Here is a 21,894-nt window from a genome sequence, read left to right as displayed (position 1 = left end):
TCGAGACCATCCTGGCCAACATGGTGAAACCCCGACTCTACTAAAAATACAAAAATTAGCTGGGTGTGGTGGCACGTGCCTGTAGTCCCAGCTACTCAGAAAGCAGAGGCAGGAGAATCGCTTGAACCCGGGAGGCGGAGGTTGCCGTGAGCTGAGATCATGCCACTGCACTCCAGCCTGGTGACAGAGTGAGACTCTGTCTCCAAAAAAAAAATAATAAAGTTGTGTTCCAGAGGCTTTTATTCAAAACACTCTTTATTTTTAAAGCATGGCAGCATATACACCTAAACACATGCATGTGAGCGTAAGAGGCCTCGCTTTCCAAGATCAGAAGCTGGGAGGGGAAGGACCTTGACGTGCTCTGGAGACCAGCAGTGCCCATGGGGATGGCAGGTGGAGGTTCTGTCCTCGCAACCCCTGGGGTTATCGTTCCAGCCAGAAAGCGAAGAGACCACTCACAGGAAGCATGGGCACCATCCGGTCCTCGGCATGATGTGACCAGAGTTCTCATGCTCAGGCCTCCGCCGTAACTTGCTCTTCGGCATCACGGGGCATCTCTCTTCTTGCCCAAACAAGCAGCTTTCTGGAAAGAGGAGTGGGGATGCCACTCAGCACCATTAGCCCGTTGTGTGGCCGGTGGGGGCTTGAACTGACCACAAGTGGGAAAGGCAGAGAGTGCGCCAGAAAAACACCTGCCCTGAGCACACAGTGTGCTCTGACTGTAGGCTGAGCTCTGACTGTAGGCTGAGCTCTGACTGTAGGCTGAGCTCTGGGAGCCTGGATGTCCTCACGTCTCCACACTGGATGATGTAGTGGCTCTCTGTCCTGGGGACACAGTCGAATCACCTGAGGAGCTCTCACCCAGGCAGTGTGCTGAGCCGCCAGGCCTGAGACACCAACTCATACATAGAGGTTTCTCCATGTCCCAGGCGGTTCTGATGTCAGCCAGGGTTGACAGTCACTGAAGAGGCCAGCTGGAAGGTTCCTTCCAGGTTTGGGGACATCCATGTTTAGTGTGGTGAGGATTGTATTTCACCATATAACGCGCCACCAGGTCTTCTCACTGTGGCCAGCAACCTGCCTCGAGAAGTGCGGGGATGGTGGATTTTCTTTGGTGATTTAAGGCCAGAGATGAAATCCTTGCTAATCTTTCATCACGCGCGTGCAGCCTTTCCAAATCTCTTGGTGCCATTTCTCTGTAAGGTGCATCACATGTGCTTAGTAGCCTCTTTCTGAAATGATTGCTTGAAATTCAGGAGGCTTTGCTTTGAAGAGGACAGGCCACTTTAAGACTTGCTTAATTTGCACAGCAGCCCCGGGGAGAGATGGTCCTGCAATATGGGATCCTGGTGTTTCCTTGAAGCCTTGGTGTTCAGGGGAGCTGGTCCAGGCCTGAGAGTCGGTGGGGTGACTGCAGCAGGCGGGCTGGACGCCTGTATACAGAGGCACCAGGGGAGGGTCTGGCACCGCGTGCCCTGGAAGGGGATGGTTCACTGACATCAGCCTTTCAATCTCGTGATTGTTTTGTGAGGCGTTGTGTTGGACCTGGAAGAGAAAAGCGTTAGGTTTCACAAGAAAGGAGCTGAAGCCGCCTTTTGAGCAGGCCTCAACGGCGGCAGAGAGGCAGAGTCTGCGGTTTTCAGGAGTAACTGAGCTCTGGGAGTGGAGCCCACAGGGTGTGGACGTGCTGCTCCTGCCTCCAGATCCCAGGTTCATGGCCTGTCTCGCACGCTGTCTGGAGGAAAGCGTTCAGGTCACCGAGACCTGCCCTTACGGCTTCTCATTCACTCGCTGCTCCATCTCTCCCTCCAGAACCTTCTGAAACTCGGAGGCAGGTTATTTGCGGTGTTCAGGGCGCCATATTGAAATAGATGCATTGGATTTCTGGGCTGCAGTATTGGCATCTCCTCGGGTGGAAGCTCACTTCAGACACAGGACACTGCTCCCTGGAAGCATCCTTCGCCCCTCCCCTCGCGCGGCTGTGTCCATCTGGTACTGCGGGCCCAGGGCAGCCCCTTCAAGGAGATGCCGGCGTGGCGTGGTTCTGCTGACAGCAGGCCATGGCCATGGCTCCAGCCCGTGAGCCCGGAGGACCTGAGGGCCCAGAACAGCCATGCTTGGGCCTTGCCTAGCCCATATCCCACTCAACTAGTCCCTGGGAGATAAGCTTTTCTCAGTGTTTGAATTTCCCATTCACAGGGCGCGCTCCCAGAACCCAGCAGGAGGGGGAACAGGAGGTCCCTAGAAGTGAGGGAGTTCCAGATACCCCGGCCTGGTGGATGCTGCTAGAAGTCAGTGTCTGTGTGCGGTGAGGGGTAGGAAGTGGGTGGAACTCAGAAATAAACCACAGTGCTCCTGTGCAGAAAAGCAGACCACCTGCTGGGGTACCGGCTTCTCTGTCCTGGCAGATCCGGGTGTGGCGGGGACGAGAATTGCTCCCACACTTAACCCTGACGTTTGGAAATCTTTCCCGGACAATGTCATTGTGAGACTCTCACGAGCCCGGCAGCCTCGGCACCTGGCTGATGGTGATTTGCTGGGAGTCATGTTGGAAATGGGGCTCAGTGGCCGACTTCACAGTAGTGGAAACTTAGCTCCACCCCAAACTTAAGTGCTTTTTTTTTTTTGAGCAGGTTCCAGGAGGTCATTTTCATCCTTTGGTTTTCTTTCGGATGTGTGTGTGTAACATGAACCAAAGCGGGACACAGGTGAGGTTACCGTGGGGTCCCACATCAGCCTGAGTTCCCTGCTGGGTCGACACACAGCCTGGCCCTCGTGGGTGGGGTGGGAGGGTGTGGAGAGGCACGGAGGGCCGTGGTGGGTGGAAGGGCTTCCCTTCTCTCGCCTGGTCCTGTTGGTGAAAATGAAGGGCTCTTGTTCCAGGCCTGTCACCTTGGCACCCTTTAATTAACAATGAATTCACTTCATCCTGTGATTTTAAAAGCTGACGCGTTTCACCCAAATGAACGTAACCCCGCCTATTTGTCATTGAGGTAGAGCTTTCCTGGAGGACCACATCTTCTCAACAGGTCGCAGGTCTGGCCTTGTCCGGCATTGGTGAGCCCCAGCTGGCTTGGACTGTGCAGCTCATCTGTTAAAATCCAACCAGAAGTGGCCGGGCGCGGTGGCTCATGCCTGTAATCCCAGCACTTAGGGAGGCTGAGGCGGGTGGATCACGAGGTCGGGAGTTCAAGACCAGCCTGGCCAAGATGGTGAGACCCCCGTCTCTACTAAAAATACAAAAAATTGGCCCAGTGTGGTGGCGGGCGCCTGTAATCCCAGCTACTCGGGAGGCTGAGGCAGAGAATTGCCTGAACCCAAGAGGTAGAGGTTGCAGTGAACTGAGATCACACCACTGCACTCCAGCCTGGGCAACTGAGCGAGACTCTGTCTCAAAAAAAAAAAAAAAAAAAAAATCTGGCCAGAAGTCCAGACGAGGGAAAGTTTATCTCCGCAGAGACAGATGTAGGGGTGGTCAAGAGCGTGGCCCTCTGTGAGGAGGATGTAAAGTCCTCCAGGCCCAGCTCCGGGGCTCTCTGGTACTAGCTCCAGGCGCAGAGGGAGGCTCTGAGAACAGGGTTGCTCGGGACAGCTGTGGTGTCTGACCTGCAGGCCTCCATCGTTGCTGTCTGCAACTTCAGCCTCTGCCCTGAAGCTGTGGGGAAAGCTGATCTGAATCGTCCCCGAGAGCTTGGGGAGCGCCGAGGGGGCATGCAGGGCTGTGGCCAGCAGCGTGAACCCCTCGAGACTGTGGCACCCTTCCTCCTCCTCCATCTGACAGCTGGCTCCCGAGGGACCTCCCGCAGCCTCGGTGATGCAGGAGATCTTGGCCACCAATGTCTTTCCCATCTGTGCTCCTCAAAAAAGGCCAGTACAAACTAGGCCGAGGACACTTGGTCAGGTAGGAGACTTTGAAACTCAGGTGTCAAGAGCTGAACCAGACCTGCATCTGGAAATCACACAAATGAAGTTGGTTCTTTGTGGCTCTGCCGCTCACCCAGGCTGTCTAGATACACCGGGGTGCATGTTGCCACATTGCACTGCAATCAGGTGCCAGCAGCTCTTTTGACTTAGCTGTGGGTGACAGGTGCTGAGCACATGTCTGCAGCAGGGCCCCCACACAGCCCGCAGGCACCGTGGGCCATACGCTCTGTGGTGCTTTCCTGTTAGGAGTCAACCTGTTCAATTTTTTTTTCCTCTTTTATAAAATGTACTCAAGTCACTTATAATTTCTACACCACTCACAGGTTGTACAACTGCCATGCAAATGCATTTCAGATTTACTTTTTTTTTACACAGTGAACCTTCTTGATTTTTATTTTACTTTATTTTATTTTAAATATAGGGTCTCTCTCTGTGGCCCAGGCTGGAGTGCAGTGGTGTGATCATAGCTCATCGCAGCCTCAAAACTCCTGGGCTCAAGCAGTCTTCCCACCTTGGCCTCCCAAGTAGCTGGGACCACAGGCATGTGGCCACCACCCACACCTGGCTAATTTTTAAATTTTTTATAGAGATGGAGTCTCACTGTGTTGCCCAGGCTCGTGTTGAACTCTTGGCCTCAAGTGATCCTCCCACCTCAGCCTTCCTGAAGTGCTGGGATTACAGGCGTGAGTCACTGCACCCAGTCTGGGTTCTTAACAAACCTATGCAAAATTTAAAATCTCTATTGCATCTGTCAGTCTCTAGAATCTCAAAAAATTACCTTTTGACCTGTCAGGCAAATTGGTTTAAAACATTCCAAATGTCCTTGCTGGGCACGGTGGCTCACGCCTGTAATCCCAGCACTTGGGGAGGCTGAGGCGGGTGGATCAGGAGGTCAGGAGATCGAGACCATCCTGGCTAACACGGTGAAACCCCGTCTCTACTAAAATATAAAAAATTAGCCGGGCGTGGTGGCGGGCGCCTGTAGTCCCTGCTACTCGGGAGGCTGAGGCAGGAGAATGGCGTGAACCCGGAAGGCAGAGCTTGCAGTGAGCCGAGATCGCACCACTGCACTCCAGCCTGGGCGAGAGAGCCAGAGTCCATCTCAAAAAAAAAATTCAAAATGCCCTTTTAACTCCATTTGAAGCAGCTCACATCAATGGGCACAAGCGTCACCAGGAAATTCAGTGTAGTAAGCTTGGCACCTACTCACGGCCACTGTGTCCTGAACTCCCTTTCCTGTGCTCAGGCCCCACCCACGCAGCAGGAGGACACACTGCTGAAGGGACCAGTTGGACGGCCTTCTGGCTTTAGCGCCTGTGCCTTTCAGGGCCTTAAATACAGAAAGGAACCGAGTGCTCTGTGCAGCCCCTCCCTGACAGTCGCTGCAGCGCCAGCACCACCTGTGCCGGGCCATCGTGCCATGACCAGACTTGGTTTACGAATACAGTGTACGAGGTTAAGATACAATAAAGTGTAAAAATGTATGTTATAGCCACGGTGGTTAGTTTAACATGTTTTGTATATATGATTTTATAAATCTATTAAAATTTGCCTTAAATTACACCTGTTTTCCTGGCGTGTTATGTCCCTGCCTCCCCCGCCACTGCTGAGAAGTGGGGGCCCTAAGTGTGGCACCCACCCGCCGCTATCTTTTTTTTTTTGAGACGTAGTCTTGCTCTGTCGCCCAGGCTGGAGTGCATGTCGCGATCTCGGCTCACTGCAACCTCCACCTCCCAGGTTCACACCATTCTCCTGCGTCAGCCCCCCAAGTAGCTGGGACTACAGGCGTCTGACACCACACCTGGCTAATTTTTTGTATTTTTAGTAGAGACAGGGTTTCACCGTGTTAGCGAGGATGGTCTTGATCTCCTGACCTCGTGATCCACCCACCTCGGCCTCCCAAAGTGCTGAGATTACAGGTGTGACCCACTGCGCCCAGCCCACCTACTGCTTTCAAACAGAAGAATGTGTGTGGCAATGGATTCAGCAGCATGCGTCGCATCCACAGGCTTCCAGGGTGCGTTCCACAGTGGGGCAAGTGCCTTTCCCAAAGCAGAGGCCTCCTGGTGTCTTCCACGCATCTGCGGTGCGCGGCAGGAGAGTGAGCTCCACCCTTCCCTGGCCTTTCCATCCCTCCCAGGCACAGGCGTCCCAAGTTGCTCTTCTTCCCAGCATTGGCAGGAACCTCCCGCGCCACCCAGTGTTTCTTCAATAGAGTCAGTCGTTTTGCAGCTGCTGGTCACCACCACCAGACCTGTGGGCGTAAGGCAGGCAGCCAGCAATGACGGCCCACAGGGTCACACAGGAAACATGCTGTGACATTCATATAAACAGAAATAACGGGCCGGGCGTGGTGACTCACACCTGTAATCCAGGCACTTCATGAGCCCGAGGCAGGAGGATTGCCTGAGAGCAGGAGTTCAAAACCAGCCTGGGCAACGTGGCTGAAACCCTGTCTCTACCAAAAAAAACTTTTTAGTTAGCTAAGTGTACAGACACACACCTGTAGTCCCAGCTACTTAGGAGGCTGAGGCAGCAGAGTCACTTGAGCCCAGGCATTTGAGATAAGCCTGGGCAACATAGCAAGACCCCTGTATCTAAAATAATTTTTTTTTTTTTTTTTAAAGGCTGGGCATGGTGGCTCATACCTATAATCCCAGCACTTTGGGAGACTTGTGTGTTTCACTTGAGGTCAAGAGTTCAAGACCAGCCTGGCCAGCACGGTAAAACCCCGTCTCTACTAAAAATACAAAAATTAGCCAGGCGTGGTGGCAGGCGCCTGTAGTCCCAGCTACTTGGGAGGCTGAGGCAGAAGAATCGTTCGAACTGAGAAGGCAGAGGTTGCAGTGAATCAAGATCACACCACTGGACTCCAGCCTGGGCGACAGAGACTCCGTCTCAATAAATAAAAATTCAAAAAAAGAAATAATGATCCTCTCCGGCCCCCAAAACACACACTAGTCTTTCCTTTTTGTCATAGCACATAAAAAGCATTTACCCCCGACATGGGGAGACATGGAAACGGGGAGTGAACATTTGTGAAATGACTCTCCATTTGACAGGTGTTTTCAAAGCCTCCAGCAGTGACTAAGTGTTTGTGGATGGGCGTCCGCGTGGGTAGATGAACCCGTCCACGTCAGCAGAGGAGCCGAGTCTCGGAGGGGAGCCGCGCTTTGCACGGAGAGCTCCAGCAGTGCATGGCAGCCCTGTCGGTAGGTTCCCATGGGCTCCCTGCATTGTCAAATGCAAGGACTTGCTTATCAAATTCAACAGACACATTCCCTGTTTTCATTTCGACTTCCAGAATTTCATCCTCTTCCTTTAAGCCCTTTTTAAAATTTGGAGTTGAGGCCGGGTGCGGTGGCTGACGCCTGTAATCCCAGCACTTTGGGAGGCCGAGGTGGGTGGATCACGAGGTCAGGAGTTCGAGACCAGCCTGGCCAGGATGGTGAAACCCCCATCTCTACTAAAAATACAAAAATTAGCCGGGCACGGTGCGGCAGGCGCCTGTAATCCCCGCTACTTGGGAGGCTGAGGCAGGAGAATCGCTTGAAACTGGAAGGCGGAGGTTGCAGTGAGCCAAGATCGCACCATTGCACTCCAGCCTGGGCAACAAGAGTGAAACTCCATCTCAAAAAAAAAAAAAAAAAATTGGAGTTGATAGCATTTATTAATTTTGAGAATGAAAATGTAAAATGTAAACATTATACAAAAGCTGAGTAACACAATTTATTTTGTATATCAAAGTCGTCCATCAATCTTTGCAGTATAAAATGCTCCAGGTATATTTCCACTTGGACTGGACTTTTAAAAATAACTGTGCCATATGATCGAGCGGTGAATAAAGCTCACGTAATTAGGGCTAAGTCGTTCCCATTGGGAGAGGCTATTGTGGGACTTGTGCGTCGGGCCAAGGGATGCTCTGGGCTCTGCTGTTGGAGCAGAGGAGGGAGCTCTGCCAGGCACGCTGGCCTTTGCTCCTGCTCGGGGGTCTGTGACAGACATCAGGTTATGCCATCAAGAGCCCCACGTGAACCAACTGCCTCCAAGTGCTGCAGGCGGGAGAGGCGGCAGGAGGATGGCAAGAATGAAGAGACAGCCCCCTTCCGACAGGGGCCGCCTGCCGTTCTGTCAGAGAAGTTGGGTTGGCAGCTGGCACAGCTGCTGCCCCCATCCTGCCCATCCAGTAAAGGCCTCGAGCCCTCACAAGGGGGCGCCCAAGAGGATGGCCACCACCCACCCAGAGGGGCACCGGTAGAATGTGGTAGAAGTTTGATCTCACTTTAGATGGGGAAAAAAAAAAAAAGTCGCCTGTCCTTGCAGCTTCCCTCCCTCTTTCCTTCCTGCTCATACATTTGGAATAAATGGCCGGAGCTCTCCTGTACCCCTGCCTGTGTTAAGCGACCCTGAGAAAAGCGTGTTCTCTGCCTCTTCCAACCCACTCCGTTTCCCGTGGTTTCTGTGACTCCCCTGTTCCCAGAGGCCTACCCCAGGTGGGCAGAGCACAGGGAGAGGAAGTCCCTGAGCGCCGGACGCAGCTCGGCCCTGGCCTGCCCGCTTCTGCCTGGCCCCAAGACCAAGCCCGGCTGCACAAGCCCCGTCGTTAGAAGGGACAGTGGAGCTCCTACGTGAGAAAGTGTTGGAAGAAACGGTGGAGTCCACTGCCTTCTACTGCTGAAAGCCTGACCGAGAGAGGCGTCGGCTTCAGACTGCATCCCACGCTGCCCCCGGGAGCCGTCAGCCGCGCTCATCACCTTTGTCCATGTGCCAGGTGAGTGGGCGCCCACGGATGCCACCAGCGTGCAAGAGTCAGGGCTGAACAAAACACGTCCCCATTCATTCCTGCTGGTCACAGACCACTGAAGGAGGCCCATGAAACAGACTCACAAAGTGTGGTGAGGGCCCTTGAGCAGAAGATGGTATTGGACTCAACAAAGACGTGTTGGCCTTTGCTGAGAAGTGACGGTTCAGTCATGGTGTATCCAGAAAACCAGGCACACTGTGGCGGGCAGAGCACCCTGCCTGAGAGAGAAAATCAACACTGGGCCCATAGTCAGGAGAGCCAGAACTCTCGGCAGCAGAGGAGCCCCAGGGTGGAGCCAGGTGACTCCATGCCTCTGGCTCAGTTTCCACGTAACAGAAGTGTGTTCATTAAAAAGCCTCAGGAGCAGGCATTTAGGGAGGCCTCAGTGGTGGAATCTGGTGGATGTCGTCTGTGGTTAATCTTGCAAGAGCTCGGGCCCCTCTCAGAGAGGGTAGGAGGTTGGATGGGCCTGGCTGCTGTGGACCCTCTGAGGGCCATTCTGGAGCCGCCGGGGGAGGCAGGGGCTGCCACGTTTGCTCGACTCCGGTGAATATTTGGATTTGCCTCATTGTCACGGGAATACTGCGGCGGGGAGAGTTGGACTGAACGTGTGGTGACCCCAGGACGCTTCTTCGAAATTGCTTTTTAAAATAAACCCCTGACATCAGCCTGTTTGCATTTGCCTCCCTACCCAAGAAGCTGAGTTCAAAAATAAACCTCCGTTCTTCCGGGTTCTCATTCATCAAGGTGCTGCTTGCTGTAGGATGTCAGAAAAGAGAAGGCTCGGCCGGCCATCTCCACCCGTGATCTGCATCTGTTTTTCACAGCGTTCGCGGGCCATGGCTCTTTACAGTCAAGCCGGAAGTGTTTCCTAGATTACCCTGCAGTGTTTATCTTTGACAGCCTGGTGTTCCAAGAGCCATAAATTTGCTGTTTCTTTAGGTTTCCTTGAAACTGGGCACCTCTGTGTGCAGTTGCCCCCACAGGGATCGGCTAGATTTCAGCTCTGGTGCAGCCTGCCTGCGGGGTGAGCTCCAGAGAGCCCTTGGGTGCAGGGCAAGCTGCTCGCCGGGGCCTCTCCCAGGACGGCAGCCAGGCCCCCACGAGTCTCTCACCCTTACTGGAGCTGCAAAGCCAGCCTACAGGATGGCCCCTCCTTTGCTCCCAGCACACAGGCAGGCTGGCCCAGGTCATTTCTATGAGCCCCATCGCGAAGCCCTGATTCTCTCCATCTTCACAGGGATAAAAATATTCCTGTCTGGGCCTCGCCCTCCTTTTATAAACAAATCAGTGAAGCCCCAGCAACCGCGGGGGTGTTTTCGTTGGCACCTCACCTAAGAGTGCCGGCCACCCACCCAGGCCTCTCCTTGGAGTCCGAAGGAGCTGCGGGGGCCAGAAAGCCTCCTGGTAATCAGAACCGAGGGGCGTGGGTGCCGGTGTGTGGGGGCTGCTCAGGGATCAAGGTGCAGGCCTCCCGAGTCCGTGCGCCTTCTTACTCTCTTCCTGCTCAGACCGCTCCAGGTTGCTTTCTTAGAAAGCTGCACAACAGCAGGAGAACTCGGGGTTCAAGCAAGAACAGACTGCGCCTCAACTTCCGCTCTGCCGTTTCCGAGGCTCCAGCCCTTCCCAGTCCCATCTCGGCAGCCACAGCCATACGGTAGGGACGCAGCCATGTGCCTTACAGGTCATTTCGAGACTCGATGATGATGTAAAAAAATTGTTACATAGGAGGGACCCCTTAAGAGGTGGAGTTGACCCACTAGGGAAGACTTGCCTGTCCAGGTGGCCTTGGGCAGGGCAGCCGGTCCCTCCCTCTGAGGCCTGGCCGTCCCTGCCTGGTGGGTCTGCAGAGCAGCTCCCTTGGCACTGTATGGAGACCCTCTGCGTGTAGGTGTGTCCCTGGAATGTTCTAGCCTCCCCCTTTGAACTTGGTGGGATCTAAATCTGGACTCCCAGCTTTATCACTCGTGCTTGACTAAGCCATTTTATGTTTATTTAAGGCTTTTGGAGATTTCGTTCATCGGGGAAAGGTCTGAAGCAGATGTCCCACAGGACAATATTAACAGGTCGGCATCCCTCCCTCCTCACCCATGCTCTGGAAACAGGGGTGGGGGCAGAGCTCCACTCACTGTCCTGTGCCTTCAGGGCTCACACCATGGCCAGGAGTCGGGATGCTGCTTCTCCCCTCTCTCCCCTCTGACAATGAGTTTGGGCTTTTTGGGGAGGAAGAGAGGGAAAAGAATGAGATTTTGGAAGAGGACTGCAGGGCTGCCTGAAGAGAGATTTGCCTCTCAGAGGGGACACTGCTTCTCACCCCTTCATCAAAGCATGCCTGTGACGTGGGAGTGTGTATTCTAGCCACTTCAGAAGGCACGTGTTAGCTTCCCCAGACTCATCGCACACACAGCAATACAGATAACATCTGTCACGACCTGAAACTATTTTTAAGCTCCATGAGGCCCCGCTGACTTGGCCTACCAAGATGGGTGAGGCTCTCAGAAGAGAGGTCATCATCAAGCTAGAAGACCCATCCTTGTGAATTCAGGGGCTTGTGACAGATGAGGAGACGAGAAAGCATTTCAGTGGACTTTGCACATGTTTAAAAACCGAAAGAACCGTGACCCTGTGTGTCTTGGAAACCATCATCTCTAAATTTAATCTCAGTTCAACTTTTGCAGCGCTTAAGTTTAGAAAGATTCGTGAGCTGTGACCTTCCTCGAGAAGGCAGCCCTCATTCTCTCTCCTCTGCCTTAGCGTCTTTCCTGGTGACTGTCCCAAATTACTCTTCACTGCAGCACAGACGGAACCTGGGGCTAACACGGGAGAGGAGGGAAACCAATTGCTCTTCCTCAAAGTTGCATTTCAAAACAGTCCTCCTAACAGCTGTCCTAAAAAATTTCACTCACATCTGCAACTTAGTAAAGGCTGTGGATAAAGGGGTTTTTTTTTTAGGGGTTTGCTCTTTCCCACTTCAAAACGCTTTTTTGGGACACGCATCACAGCTGAGGGTCAAAGGACATGGGTACAGAGAGCGCCAAGGCTTCGGTCATAACCCCAGTGCGCTCCCACCCTCAGCCTGAGCCAGGCTGTTCTATTTTTATCACCTCTGTTTAATCTCACATCACTCCAGCAGTTAACCTTTTGCAGAAGATGAAGGAAATCGGAAAACAGGTCAGGTCGCCTCACAGGTGCACCAGCCAAATCCCCACAGTGAACGCCGAGTGGGGCTGACTGTTCATGAATGGCCACAGCGATTTTCTTTTGTCTCACATTCCCTGCCACATCCCCTCCCCGTGAACCTGGGGTGGGGTCCTTGTCACTGCCTCAGTGCAGGAAAGGTGATGCTCTGTGACGTGAGGCCGAGTTACGAAAGGCCACAGAGCTTCCATCTGACCCTCCCAATGTCCACCTTAGGAGGGCAACTGCCATATTGTGAGGACGCCTAGGTCACTTTCTGAAAGTGACCCTCTTTATTCGTCTCCCCTCTTTATTCTGTCACAGTTACCTCCCAGGTCACTGTCATGCCCCTTAGAAGCTATGCAAAAGAGAAGGGTATGGATGAAGGTCCTAACGCTACTTCTGAGCTGCATCTTTGCGTCTCTGAAGTCGACACATGCTTGTCCCTTTGCATTTTCTGGGACTGGGACCAGGAGCTTGCTGTCTGGCTCTGGCTGCCCTGATTGTCCGGCTTCCTCACAATATAGCAGCTGCCTTCCTAAGAAGCTGCCACTCCTCCATGGAGAGTCACATGGGCAGGAACCAAGGCCTGAGATTCCCAGCCAACTTCCACTTGGCAGCCACGTGAACGAACCCTCCAGTCGAGCCACAGGGGCAAACTGTCTCTACCAAGCTCTGCCCAAGTTACAGATTCATGAGCTAGACTGTGGTGATTTTAAGCCACTAAGTCTTGGGTGGTTTGTTTGCATCAACAGCCACCAGGCTCCAGCTTTCACCTTCTGTTACTGCAGGGCGCTCTGCCGGCACCTTCCGTTGATCACTTTCTGAAAGGCCTGGCTGTTCTTCTCCCCTCCCAGGTCACTGTCATGCCTCTTTGAAGCTACACAAAAGAGAATGGGATGAAGATCCTAATGCTACTTTTGAGCTGCATCTTTGCTTCTCTGAAGTCAACACGGACTGGGACCAGGACCGGGAGCCTACAGTCGGCCTCCACCAATGTCAGATTCACAAGGAAGCCTCAGCCCACCTCACCCGCATGGCCCTTCTAGTTTTGTATTTTGTTTTTCTTAGAAGCCCTCCATAACCGTACGAGCCACCCACCCACAAAAGGTCCAAGCTGCCCTGTTCTTGCCTCTCTCCAGATGAGGGGGTGCGAGCCGTGACCCCTGCCCTCGTCACTCCGAGGGGATTCCGCTGTCAGAACCGGAAGTCCCTCTCCCTGGGACCCTCCACCGCAGGCTGAGGGGGTATGTTTGACAATAAAAGGGTCAATTCATCAGGAAGACACAAGTGTGCATGGACATAAAGGAGCTTCAAAGTGCAGGAAGCAAAATTCCGCAAAACTAAAGGGAGACAGACAAAATGCCCAGCCATGGCAATAACACCCCTCTCTCAGCAACTGATAGAACTAGACCAAAAAAAAAAGGAAAGACAGATCATCTGATCACCACCTCCACCTACTTGGTACTGACAGCGCGGCTGCCTTTGCCAAGAAACTGTCCCAAAAACATCACCGCAGTTGATCATCCCCACGGTGAGCTGCAGCCGCCTCAGGAATAAGGGGGCCTCTGCCCTCAGTGCACGTCAGACACCCTCACCTCCTGCAGCATTTGTCAGAAGAGATGGCAGACCCCAGGACTTGCATGGAGAAAGAGAGAGATGGCAGACCCCAGGACTTGCATGGAGAAAGAGAGAGATGGCAGACCCCAGGACTTGCATGGAGAAAGAGAGAGAGAGCAGACCCCAGGACTTGCATGGAGATCCCCGGTGAAGTCCGTCAGGATCAGGATGCTGTTACCGCCACAGAACGTGACACTGTGTGCACACATGGTTGACGCTTGAGAGAGACAAAACCCCGTCACTTCCCCTTTAGGGAGGAGACTCAGCCTTGGAAGCTGGGTGGCAGCTGGAGCCTGTGTGCCCCCAGGGTCACTCCTCATCTGAGCCGGCCTCTCCAGCTCCAGCTATAAATAACCGGAGGGCAGGCCCACAGCCTGGAAGGAGACAGGACGCACGCTGCTTCTGCAGGTGAGGGGGGTCTGTCCCAACCTCAGCACAGGCCGGGTTGTACTCCACGAGAAGCACCCAGGAGCAGGGAGGCCTCTCCATGTGTGCAGGCCCCTGGGAGTGGCTGGCTGGGACACAGGAGTTGAAGGAGGCCCCTGAAGACAGGTGGTCTGTGGCTTCTCCAAATAACTTTTTTTTTTTTTCTTTTTCGGAGACAGTCTTGCTGTGTTGCCCAGACTGCAGTACAGTGGCATGATCACGTCCCACTGCAGCCTCAACCTCCTAGGCTCAAGCAATCCTCCCCCTTCAGCCTCCTGAATAGCTGGGACCACAGGCATGAACCACTGCATCCAGCTAATTTTTTAATTTTCCTTTTGTAGAGACAGAGTCTCACCATGTTGCCCAGTCTGGTCTCAAACTCCTGGCCTCAGGCCATCCCCCCGCCTTGGCCTCTCAAAGTGATGGGATGACAGGCCTGAGCTACCACCCAGCCAGACCCTTCCTCTTAATCCCTGGCAGGTCAGCAGTGGCCTCAGCTACTGGACAGTGCTGGCCAGCATCCTTAGGGAAGGAGATGCAGGGCAGCCCCTGCTGTGCTAACTCTCTTCCCCATCCCAGGGACCAGGGGCCGACTCTGCTCTGGAGAGTTTTCGGGCACTCAGCTTCCTCCTCAGGGAGGAGAACTTGTCCCCCAGGACCTTGCGCAGCCCCACGCTGTCCCTGCTGCTGGGTGGGTCCTGCCTGGTGGCCGGGAGCTGGCCCGTGAACATCTCCCAGCGGTCGAGGGCGTCCACGGCTCTGTCCACCTGCACCAGGTCCTCCTCTGCCACTTCCCTCTGCAGGGCCTGGATGCACATGGCCAGCCACCGTTCATGCTCCTTGATGGCCTCCACAGGGCCCCCAGGTGGCAGCGGAGCCTCTGAGGCCGCCAGAGAACTCAGCCCTTCCTCTGGCTCCACCTCTGGCCCCGAGGAGAAGGCGTGACTCCAGGCATCAGGGGTGAGGGGCTCCGACACGCTGGTGCCGGGCTCCGAGTCACTCTCGCAGCACATGCCCGAGTCGGCGCTGGCAGGCGGGGTGTCCTCCCACACGGACGGCTCCCCCGCCTCCTGGCTGGGCCACGTCCCCACCACCGCCTGAGTCCAGGTGTAGAGTCTCTAAGAGGGAGAAACACAGGCTGAGTTTGCTCCATGCCAGCCCTTGTCTAGCCAGGGAACCACCAGGAGACCCAGCTCCTTACCTAAGGGGACCCCACCCGTTGTCAGTTACCCAGGCGCAGGAGTCAGGCTGGTGGTGTGAGGGCTCTTGTGACCAGCGCTCTTTAAGGACTCATGTCCAGGCTGTGCCAGAGTCAGAGGTACCCACCCCCAAGAGCTCACCGTTCAGGAACTTCACAAGCTGCTTGTCATCCAAAGTTAAAGAATAGAACACTTACATTTTTGTTGTTGTTGTTGTTTTTGAGACAGAGTCTCACTCTGTTGGCCAGGCTGGAGTGCAGGGCCGCAATCTCAGCTCACTGCAACCTCCACCTCCCAGGTTCAAGCAATTCTCCTGCCTCAGCCTCCTGAGTAGCTGGGATTACAGGTTCCCGCCAGCATGCCCAGCTAATTTTTACATTTTTTAGTAGAGACAGGGTTTCACCATGTTGGCCAGGCTGGTCTCAAACTCCTGACCTCAGATGACCCACCCACCTCGGCCTCCCAAAGTGCTGGGATTACAGGTGTGAGCCACGGCACCCACCCAGAAAGCGTATAATTAAATAAAATTTAAAATTTTAAAGCAAAGGTGTGGGCATGGTGGCTCACGCTTATAATCCCAGCACAGGGAGGCAGAGGCAGGAGGATCACTTGAACCCAGGAGTTCAAGACCAGCCTGGGCAACATAGTGAGACCACAAGGGGAAAAAAAACGTAAAGCAAAGGGAGTACTTGAAATTCCTTCCTAAATGTTTTCTCTATTTCACTCTTACCTCTGCTCTCAAGGTTATTCTCCTCTTTTGCATCTGTACCGGGGACACACAGTTTAACAAGGTCCCACTGCACATCTGTTCCCAACTCAGCGCTCACTGACCTCACATTGGGAGCTCACATCAGCCACGGTGAGACTGTTTACACCACAGGAAGTGGCAGAGACCACAAGTCAGGCTTTCTTCGAGAGGCATTTCACTGATTGCTGTCCGTGGACAGCAGTGACCTTTTCTGGCCAGGCCCTTGGTTGGCTCTCCAGCACCTCCCAGAGCCCTGGGAGAGCAGGTGACCTCACATCCACAACACTGCCCTCCCTACAACAGCCAGGAGGGCCAGGCCACCCTGGAGTGCCTTTGCTCTGGCCCTCTTCCCTCCACAGCCACAGGAGATGGTGCTCGCGGAAGGGAGAGGGCTCTGGGCACGAGGAGGAGCTGTACCCCCCAGCTCAGATCCAGGTGGATCCAGGCTATGCCAGGTCAGCACGTGTAGGGAGGGGCATACACCTTATAAAAGTTCATGTCAGATGGTTGCACAAGACTCCAAGTGAAAGCATCAAATGAGAGCTCTCAACCCTTTTTGCAGACCAAGCTGCTTCTCTGCCTATTACACAGCCTCACGAGGGTACTAAGAGCTGCCCCTCCATGGGGCACAGCTGGCAGCAGCAACATTTACAAGGCATCACCAGGTGCTGACCAGCCATCACGCCCCCATACCCTCAGGAGATGCTCCTACCCTCAGCCATGGCTGCGCCTGGGCTCCCCCCAAGTCACAGGCTCCTCTCCTCCTTCCACTTGGGAAAGCTGTTTCCTCTGTGCGCTCCCTTCACCTTCCCTTGACTGCCAGAGTCTTCTGAGAGGATCCCTGCAGAGACATCCCAGCACTGTGAGCTAGAAATGCCCGGGCCTCTAGTTCAGCGTCACCCAGGAGCCCGCAAGATGCAGCGCCTCACTCTGCCCCAGAAGGAAGGAGGGCCCAGCTGGGCCCTGTGGGGGATTCTGACAGGCTCAGTCCGGGAACCACAACCCCACTTGCCTCGACGGCCGGGAGGAGGATACAGGGGCTTTCCAGCATGGTTTCATTGACTGCGCTAGTGCCTGTGTGCAGTGAGCACCTTATAACTGGTTTTCCTCCCAAGCTGGGTTTAAAGAAAAATTACTACTACCTGCCTTTGCACTCAGAACTCAGTAAAGCTTTTGAGCTTTCAAACAAATGTCCATGAATACGGACGAGCCCTTTGCTCGGCAACCCCCCCCCCACCCCCAGGTGACAGCAGAGGGAGTTAGGAATGGATGCCGCCTCCAACACAGCCTTGTGTCAGCTCCCACCTCCTCCCAAGGGGCCTGTGCCTCCTCTGAGCGGCAGTGACCCAAGTGTGGGTGACGGGAAAGAAAAGAGAATGTTACCCTGGGAAGACCGTGCCACCCGCCGGCTGCACCAGGAAGGCCCCTCCCAGCTAGGGCTCCAATGCCAGCTCTTCCTGAGGGAGAAAAGCCCTCGTCCCCACTCCACTCCGCTGCAACCTCCCGGCCACAGCCACCACACGCGGGCACTGGCAGGACTCGACCTACCGCCAGTGAGATCCGGATGGAGCTCAACCCCAACGCAGGTCCCGGGGTTCTGCACTGCCTGGAACCCGGCAGTTGACAAAGCCTGTGCGCGATCCCCGTGCCCTGCGTGGCCTCCAGATGGCGCTCGCGGGCCACCAGAGCGCAGGTCCCAGCAGCCGGGCAGCGCAACTCGGCAACTCACCTGGTACCTCTCGATGAGCCTGAAGCCCAGGACGTGCTGCAGCTTCCGTAGGCAGATGGGACAGAGGTCCAAGGGCCGCCGCAGGGCTTCGTCCAGGCTGAGCGCACCCTGCATGAGGCAGCGGAGCCAGCGGCAGTTCCCCAGCCCCAGAAGGCGGCAGAGCTCGTGGCACGTGACCTGGGAGGAAGGCCACCAAGCACCTTGCCTCACCGCCTTGCCCCTGCACCCGGCAGATCCCCAGGCAGCCCCAGCAGGGCCAAAATGAGGACCTGGGTGAGGCCGGATGGCCGGGAGGTGGTCCGGGCGCCCTCCCCCTGCCCCAGGCGGCACAGGCTGCATTCAGGGCCCCAGGGGAAAGGTGAATCAGGGTGGGCAGCCCTGGGGAGGCCACACAGGATGGGGGCTTGGGGCTCTAATCCCTACCCTGCTACTTCATAGCTGTGTGGCCTTGCTTTCCTCGTTCCATAGAGTTGGGGGTCCATCCACTTCACAGATGGGGCAGTGTAACAGACCCACGCACCACCGGCTCAGCCAGCACCCTCCTGTCCCCTCTTCCCAGCCCCAGAGCCCCCACCCACCTTGCAGCACTGAACCATCCCCAGGGCACTGAAGCACAGGGCCCAGCCTCTGTCCTGCAGGGGGGCCTGGGGGCTGTCTGCTGCTGCCTCTACCAGGGCCGGATCAGGGGCGCTGGGCCCCGACTTCGGGAATTCCCCCGAGAACCGGGCAAAGCTGCAGACACCCACTTCTGGAGAGAGATGGAGAGACGGGCACTCTCAGGGGTCAACCTTGGCTCTAGGGGCCCACCACCAAACCCACCTCATGCTCTCATGCAAGCCGGCCATGGCCCAAGGACACACCAGTCCTGGGAGGCCCTGTCCTGCCCACATGAAGTTGGGCCCTGGGGCAGACGCCATGGCTGAGGAACGGCCCCTACGCCATTCCTCAGGAGGAGCTGGAAGGGGCCACCTATTCCCATGCATGGGTGTTGATTTCCACCAGGAGGGTGCTTGAAGCAAGAGCAAAGAGGGTGCCCTGCAGCCATGGGGGCCACAGCCCTATGCCAGGCTGCCCCCCCAGGCAGAGCTGCTGGGGCCCCGGCTCACCGTGCCCTGGAAGGAACTTGCTGAAGGTGAAGCTCCAGGCCTCGTGGGGGTACAGGTCGGACAGCGTGAGGCCCAGCACACACAGCGCGTCCCCCGGCTTGTTGTTCTTCAAGAAGGACAGGATGCCGTCTGCGGGAAGGGGGCCAGGGGACAGGGTCAGGAGGCAGCCGGGGACCCGCCTCTTCCAGGCTCAGGCTGGCACACCCTGTCATCCTCTTCCTCTGCCTGGGCCCTGCCCCTTCCCAAGTCAGGCAGGGGCTACCAGCATTTGGTGTGACCTGAAGGCACACAGTGCTGCATGATGTGGAGTGAGGACCGGGGCCATTTGGAGATCAGGACCTGATAAGTCTGAGAGGCCATGGACAGCCAAGTGGGGATGCTGGAGAGGCAGCCGGGCCACCAAGACTGGCGCTTGCAGCCCTGGGAAAGAGAAGCTGCCTCAGCAGCTGAGCGACAGCCCCAGAGATGTCCACATCTCAGCCCTGGGACCTGTGAGTCCCCACAGCAAAAGGGGCTACAGATGATTAAAGATCTTGGGATGGGAGCGTTATTCTGCATCAGCCAGGTAAGCCTGATGCCATCACAAGAACCCTCGGTAAGGCCGGGCACGGTGGCTCACACCTGTGATCCCAGCGATTCGGGTGGCCGAGATGGGCAGATCACCTGAGGTCAGGAGTTTGAGACCAGCCTGGCCAACGTGACAAAACCCCATCTCTACTAAAAATACAAAATGAGCCGGGCATAGTGGTGCATGCCTGTAATCCCAACTACTCAGGAGGCTGAGACAGGAGAATTGCTTGAACGCAGGAGGTAGAGGTGGCAATGAGCTGACATCACGCCACTGCCCTCTAGCCTGGGCAACAGAGCCAGACTCCATCTCAAAAAAAAAAAAAAAAAAAAAAAAAGCCCTCGTTAGAGGCAGCAGGGGGTCTGGGTGAGAACGTGAGGCCTGAGGGCACTGCAGGGCTGGCTCAGAGGAAGGGGCCATTAGCCAAAAATACAGGTGCCTCTAGAAGCTGGAAAGGGCAAGAAATGGATTCTCCCTGGAGTCTCCTGGAGCCAACCCTTGACTTTAGCCCAGGGGGGGTTCCTGACCCACAGAGCTGTAAGATCACAGTGAGTCATCCAAGCTAGCAAGTTGTGTAACTTGTTAGCATGGTTCCCAGGAGCATGAGTGTGGACAGATACAGGAGAGGCCCAGGGCTGAACCTGGGCATGATGGCATCAAAGCCGGGAAACCAGGAGCCCAGGGAGAGAAGGAGGCAGAGCAGACACCGCAGGCCCAGGAAATCCCGACAGGGTCTCAGAGTTAGTGCAGAGAGGAGGGGTTGGGGCACAGAGGCACACGGGAGAAAAGTGTTTTCCAAGGAGTTCTACCATTAAAAGGAACAGACTGGCAAGGAGGTTTTTCAGTGTGTGTATGTGTTGTGTGTTTTTTGTTTTTGTTTTTGTTTTTGTTTTTTTTTTTTTTTTGAGATGGAGAGTTGCTTTGTTGCCCAGGCTACAGTATGGTGGCGCTATCTCAGCTCACTGCAACCTCTGCCTCCCAGGTTCAAGCAATTCTCCTGCCTCAGCTTCCTGAGTAGCAGGGATTACAGGCACGTGCCATCACACCCAGCTAATTTTTGTATTTTTAGTAGAAACGGGATTTCACCATGTTGGTCAAGCTGGTCTCAAACTCCTACCCTCGTGATCCGTCTGCCTCGGCCTCCCAAAGTGCTGGGATTACAGGCATGAGCTACCGCGGCTGGCCCTGTGTTTGTTTTTGAGATAACATCCCACTCTGTCACCCAGGCTGGAGTGCAGTGGTGCAATCACAGCTCACACTGCAGTCTCGACCTCCTGGGCTCAAGCAATCTTCCTGCCTCAGCCTCCTGAGCAGCTGGGTGACTGAACGACAATGATGCCAACAAGGTGATGATGATTGCCAGTGATGATTGTTGTGGATCAAGTTATGTCCCCCAAAAAGACAGGTGGAAGTCCTAACCCCCGGGACCTGCCATTGTTTGGAAACAGGATCTGTGCAGATGTAATCCAGTTAAGATGAGGTCATTAAGGAGACCCAGTGACTGGAGTCTTACAAGAGACGCAGAGGCACATGGCGTAAAGCTCATGTGAAGTCAAAGGCCGAGGTTGGAGTTGTGCATCTGCAAGCCACAGAGGGCCGGGCATTGCCAGCAACCTCCAGAAGCTGGAGGCAGCCAGGAAGCACCCTCCACGGAGCCTTCTGAGACCGCGTGGCCCTGGTAAAACCTTGGTTAAGAACTGCGGGCTCCAGCAATGTGAGACAAGAAATGTCCCTAAGCCACCCAGTTTGTGGTGCTTTGTTACGGCAGTCCCAGGAAACCAATACAGTGATCCAAAGCATGCTGCTCTCTGGGCAAGATGGCAGGACCCCATCTCTACAACAATCAAATTAGCCAGGTGTGGTGGCACTTGTCTGTGGTCCCAGCTACTTGGGAGGCTGAGGCAGAAGAGCCCAGGAGTTCAAGGCTGCAGGGAGCTATGATCGCACCACTGTGCTTGAGCCTGGGTGACAAAGCAAGACCCTATCTCTAAAAAAAAAATTAAAAACCAGGCTGAGCTGACCCCACAAATGCGACCCGGCATACCCTCTGGGTTCCACCTGCTTTTGAACCTTCCCAAGTGCACGTCCTTTTCCCGAGGGCTCCCCCGTGCACCTTCTGAAGTGTGGGGCTGGGGGAAACAGCAGTTCACTCACTAAGCAGAGGGGGTGAGAAGCCCTGGACTGACCCTTCTGGGACTTGGTGCTGTTTCTGAGCTGCCACAGTCCTGGCACGGACAGGTCGGAGGCCATAACAGGCGAGACGCACCACATACAGCGTCGGGGAGGTGAGGAAAGCTGAGGCTGCAGAGGCCGAGCCTGAGAGGCACGGGGTCCCCGGCTCTGTATTAGGGCCAGGGCCAAGGCAGGCCACACTGCCCCCAGAGCCCACTCTAGGACCTCAGGCTGGGGAAGCCTGTGGAGCGTAGGCTGCACCCAGAAAGCAGGCCGGGACACAGAAAAGAAACATGCCACCCAGGGGATGTCACCCCACCCCAGCCAGGGGACCCCTATCAACCCCCCAAATCTCCACAGTGGCTGCTCCCTGTAACAGTACACTAGGGAATTTAAACAACCCTTCCGCCAAAAAATGGCC

At 55.2% G+C, this 21,894-nt stretch overlaps 1 protein-coding gene across 10 annotated transcripts in view; it reads right to left on the bottom strand.

Moving 5' to 3' along the window:
- The window catches only part of AMZ1 (archaelysin family metallopeptidase 1), a 50,449-nt gene that overhangs the window by 11,423 nt on the left and 17,132 nt on the right, over positions 1 to 21,894 (bottom strand). For 2 of the 10 annotated variants that reach the window (XM_054545736.2, XM_024241232.3), the window contains 4 exons: positions 18,734 to 18,862; positions 18,206 to 18,375; positions 17,628 to 17,804; positions 7,643 to 15,069 (listed from right to left, as the gene is read on the bottom strand). In XM_054545736.2, coding sequence (XP_054401711.1) covers positions 14,509 to 15,069; positions 17,628 to 17,804; positions 18,206 to 18,375; positions 18,734 to 18,862 — 1,037 coding nt within the window. In that variant the 3' untranslated portion in view covers positions 7,643 to 14,508. Of the gene's footprint in view, positions 1 to 237; positions 2,852 to 7,642; positions 17,805 to 18,205; positions 18,376 to 18,733; positions 18,863 to 21,894 lie in introns of those variants that run through there. The other 8 variants (XM_063725891.1, XM_054545737.2, XM_063725892.1 and 5 more) reach the window with 8 other exon arrangements.

Source organism: Pongo abelii, chromosome 6 (assembly GCF_028885655.2).
Source record: "Pongo abelii isolate AG06213 chromosome 6, NHGRI_mPonAbe1-v2.0_pri, whole genome shotgun sequence".
Classification (NCBI taxonomy): domain Eukaryota; kingdom Metazoa; phylum Chordata; class Mammalia; order Primates; family Hominidae; genus Pongo; species Pongo abelii.
Note: the sequence above shows the minus strand (reverse complement) of the source record. Positions and strands in the feature narration are given on the sequence as shown.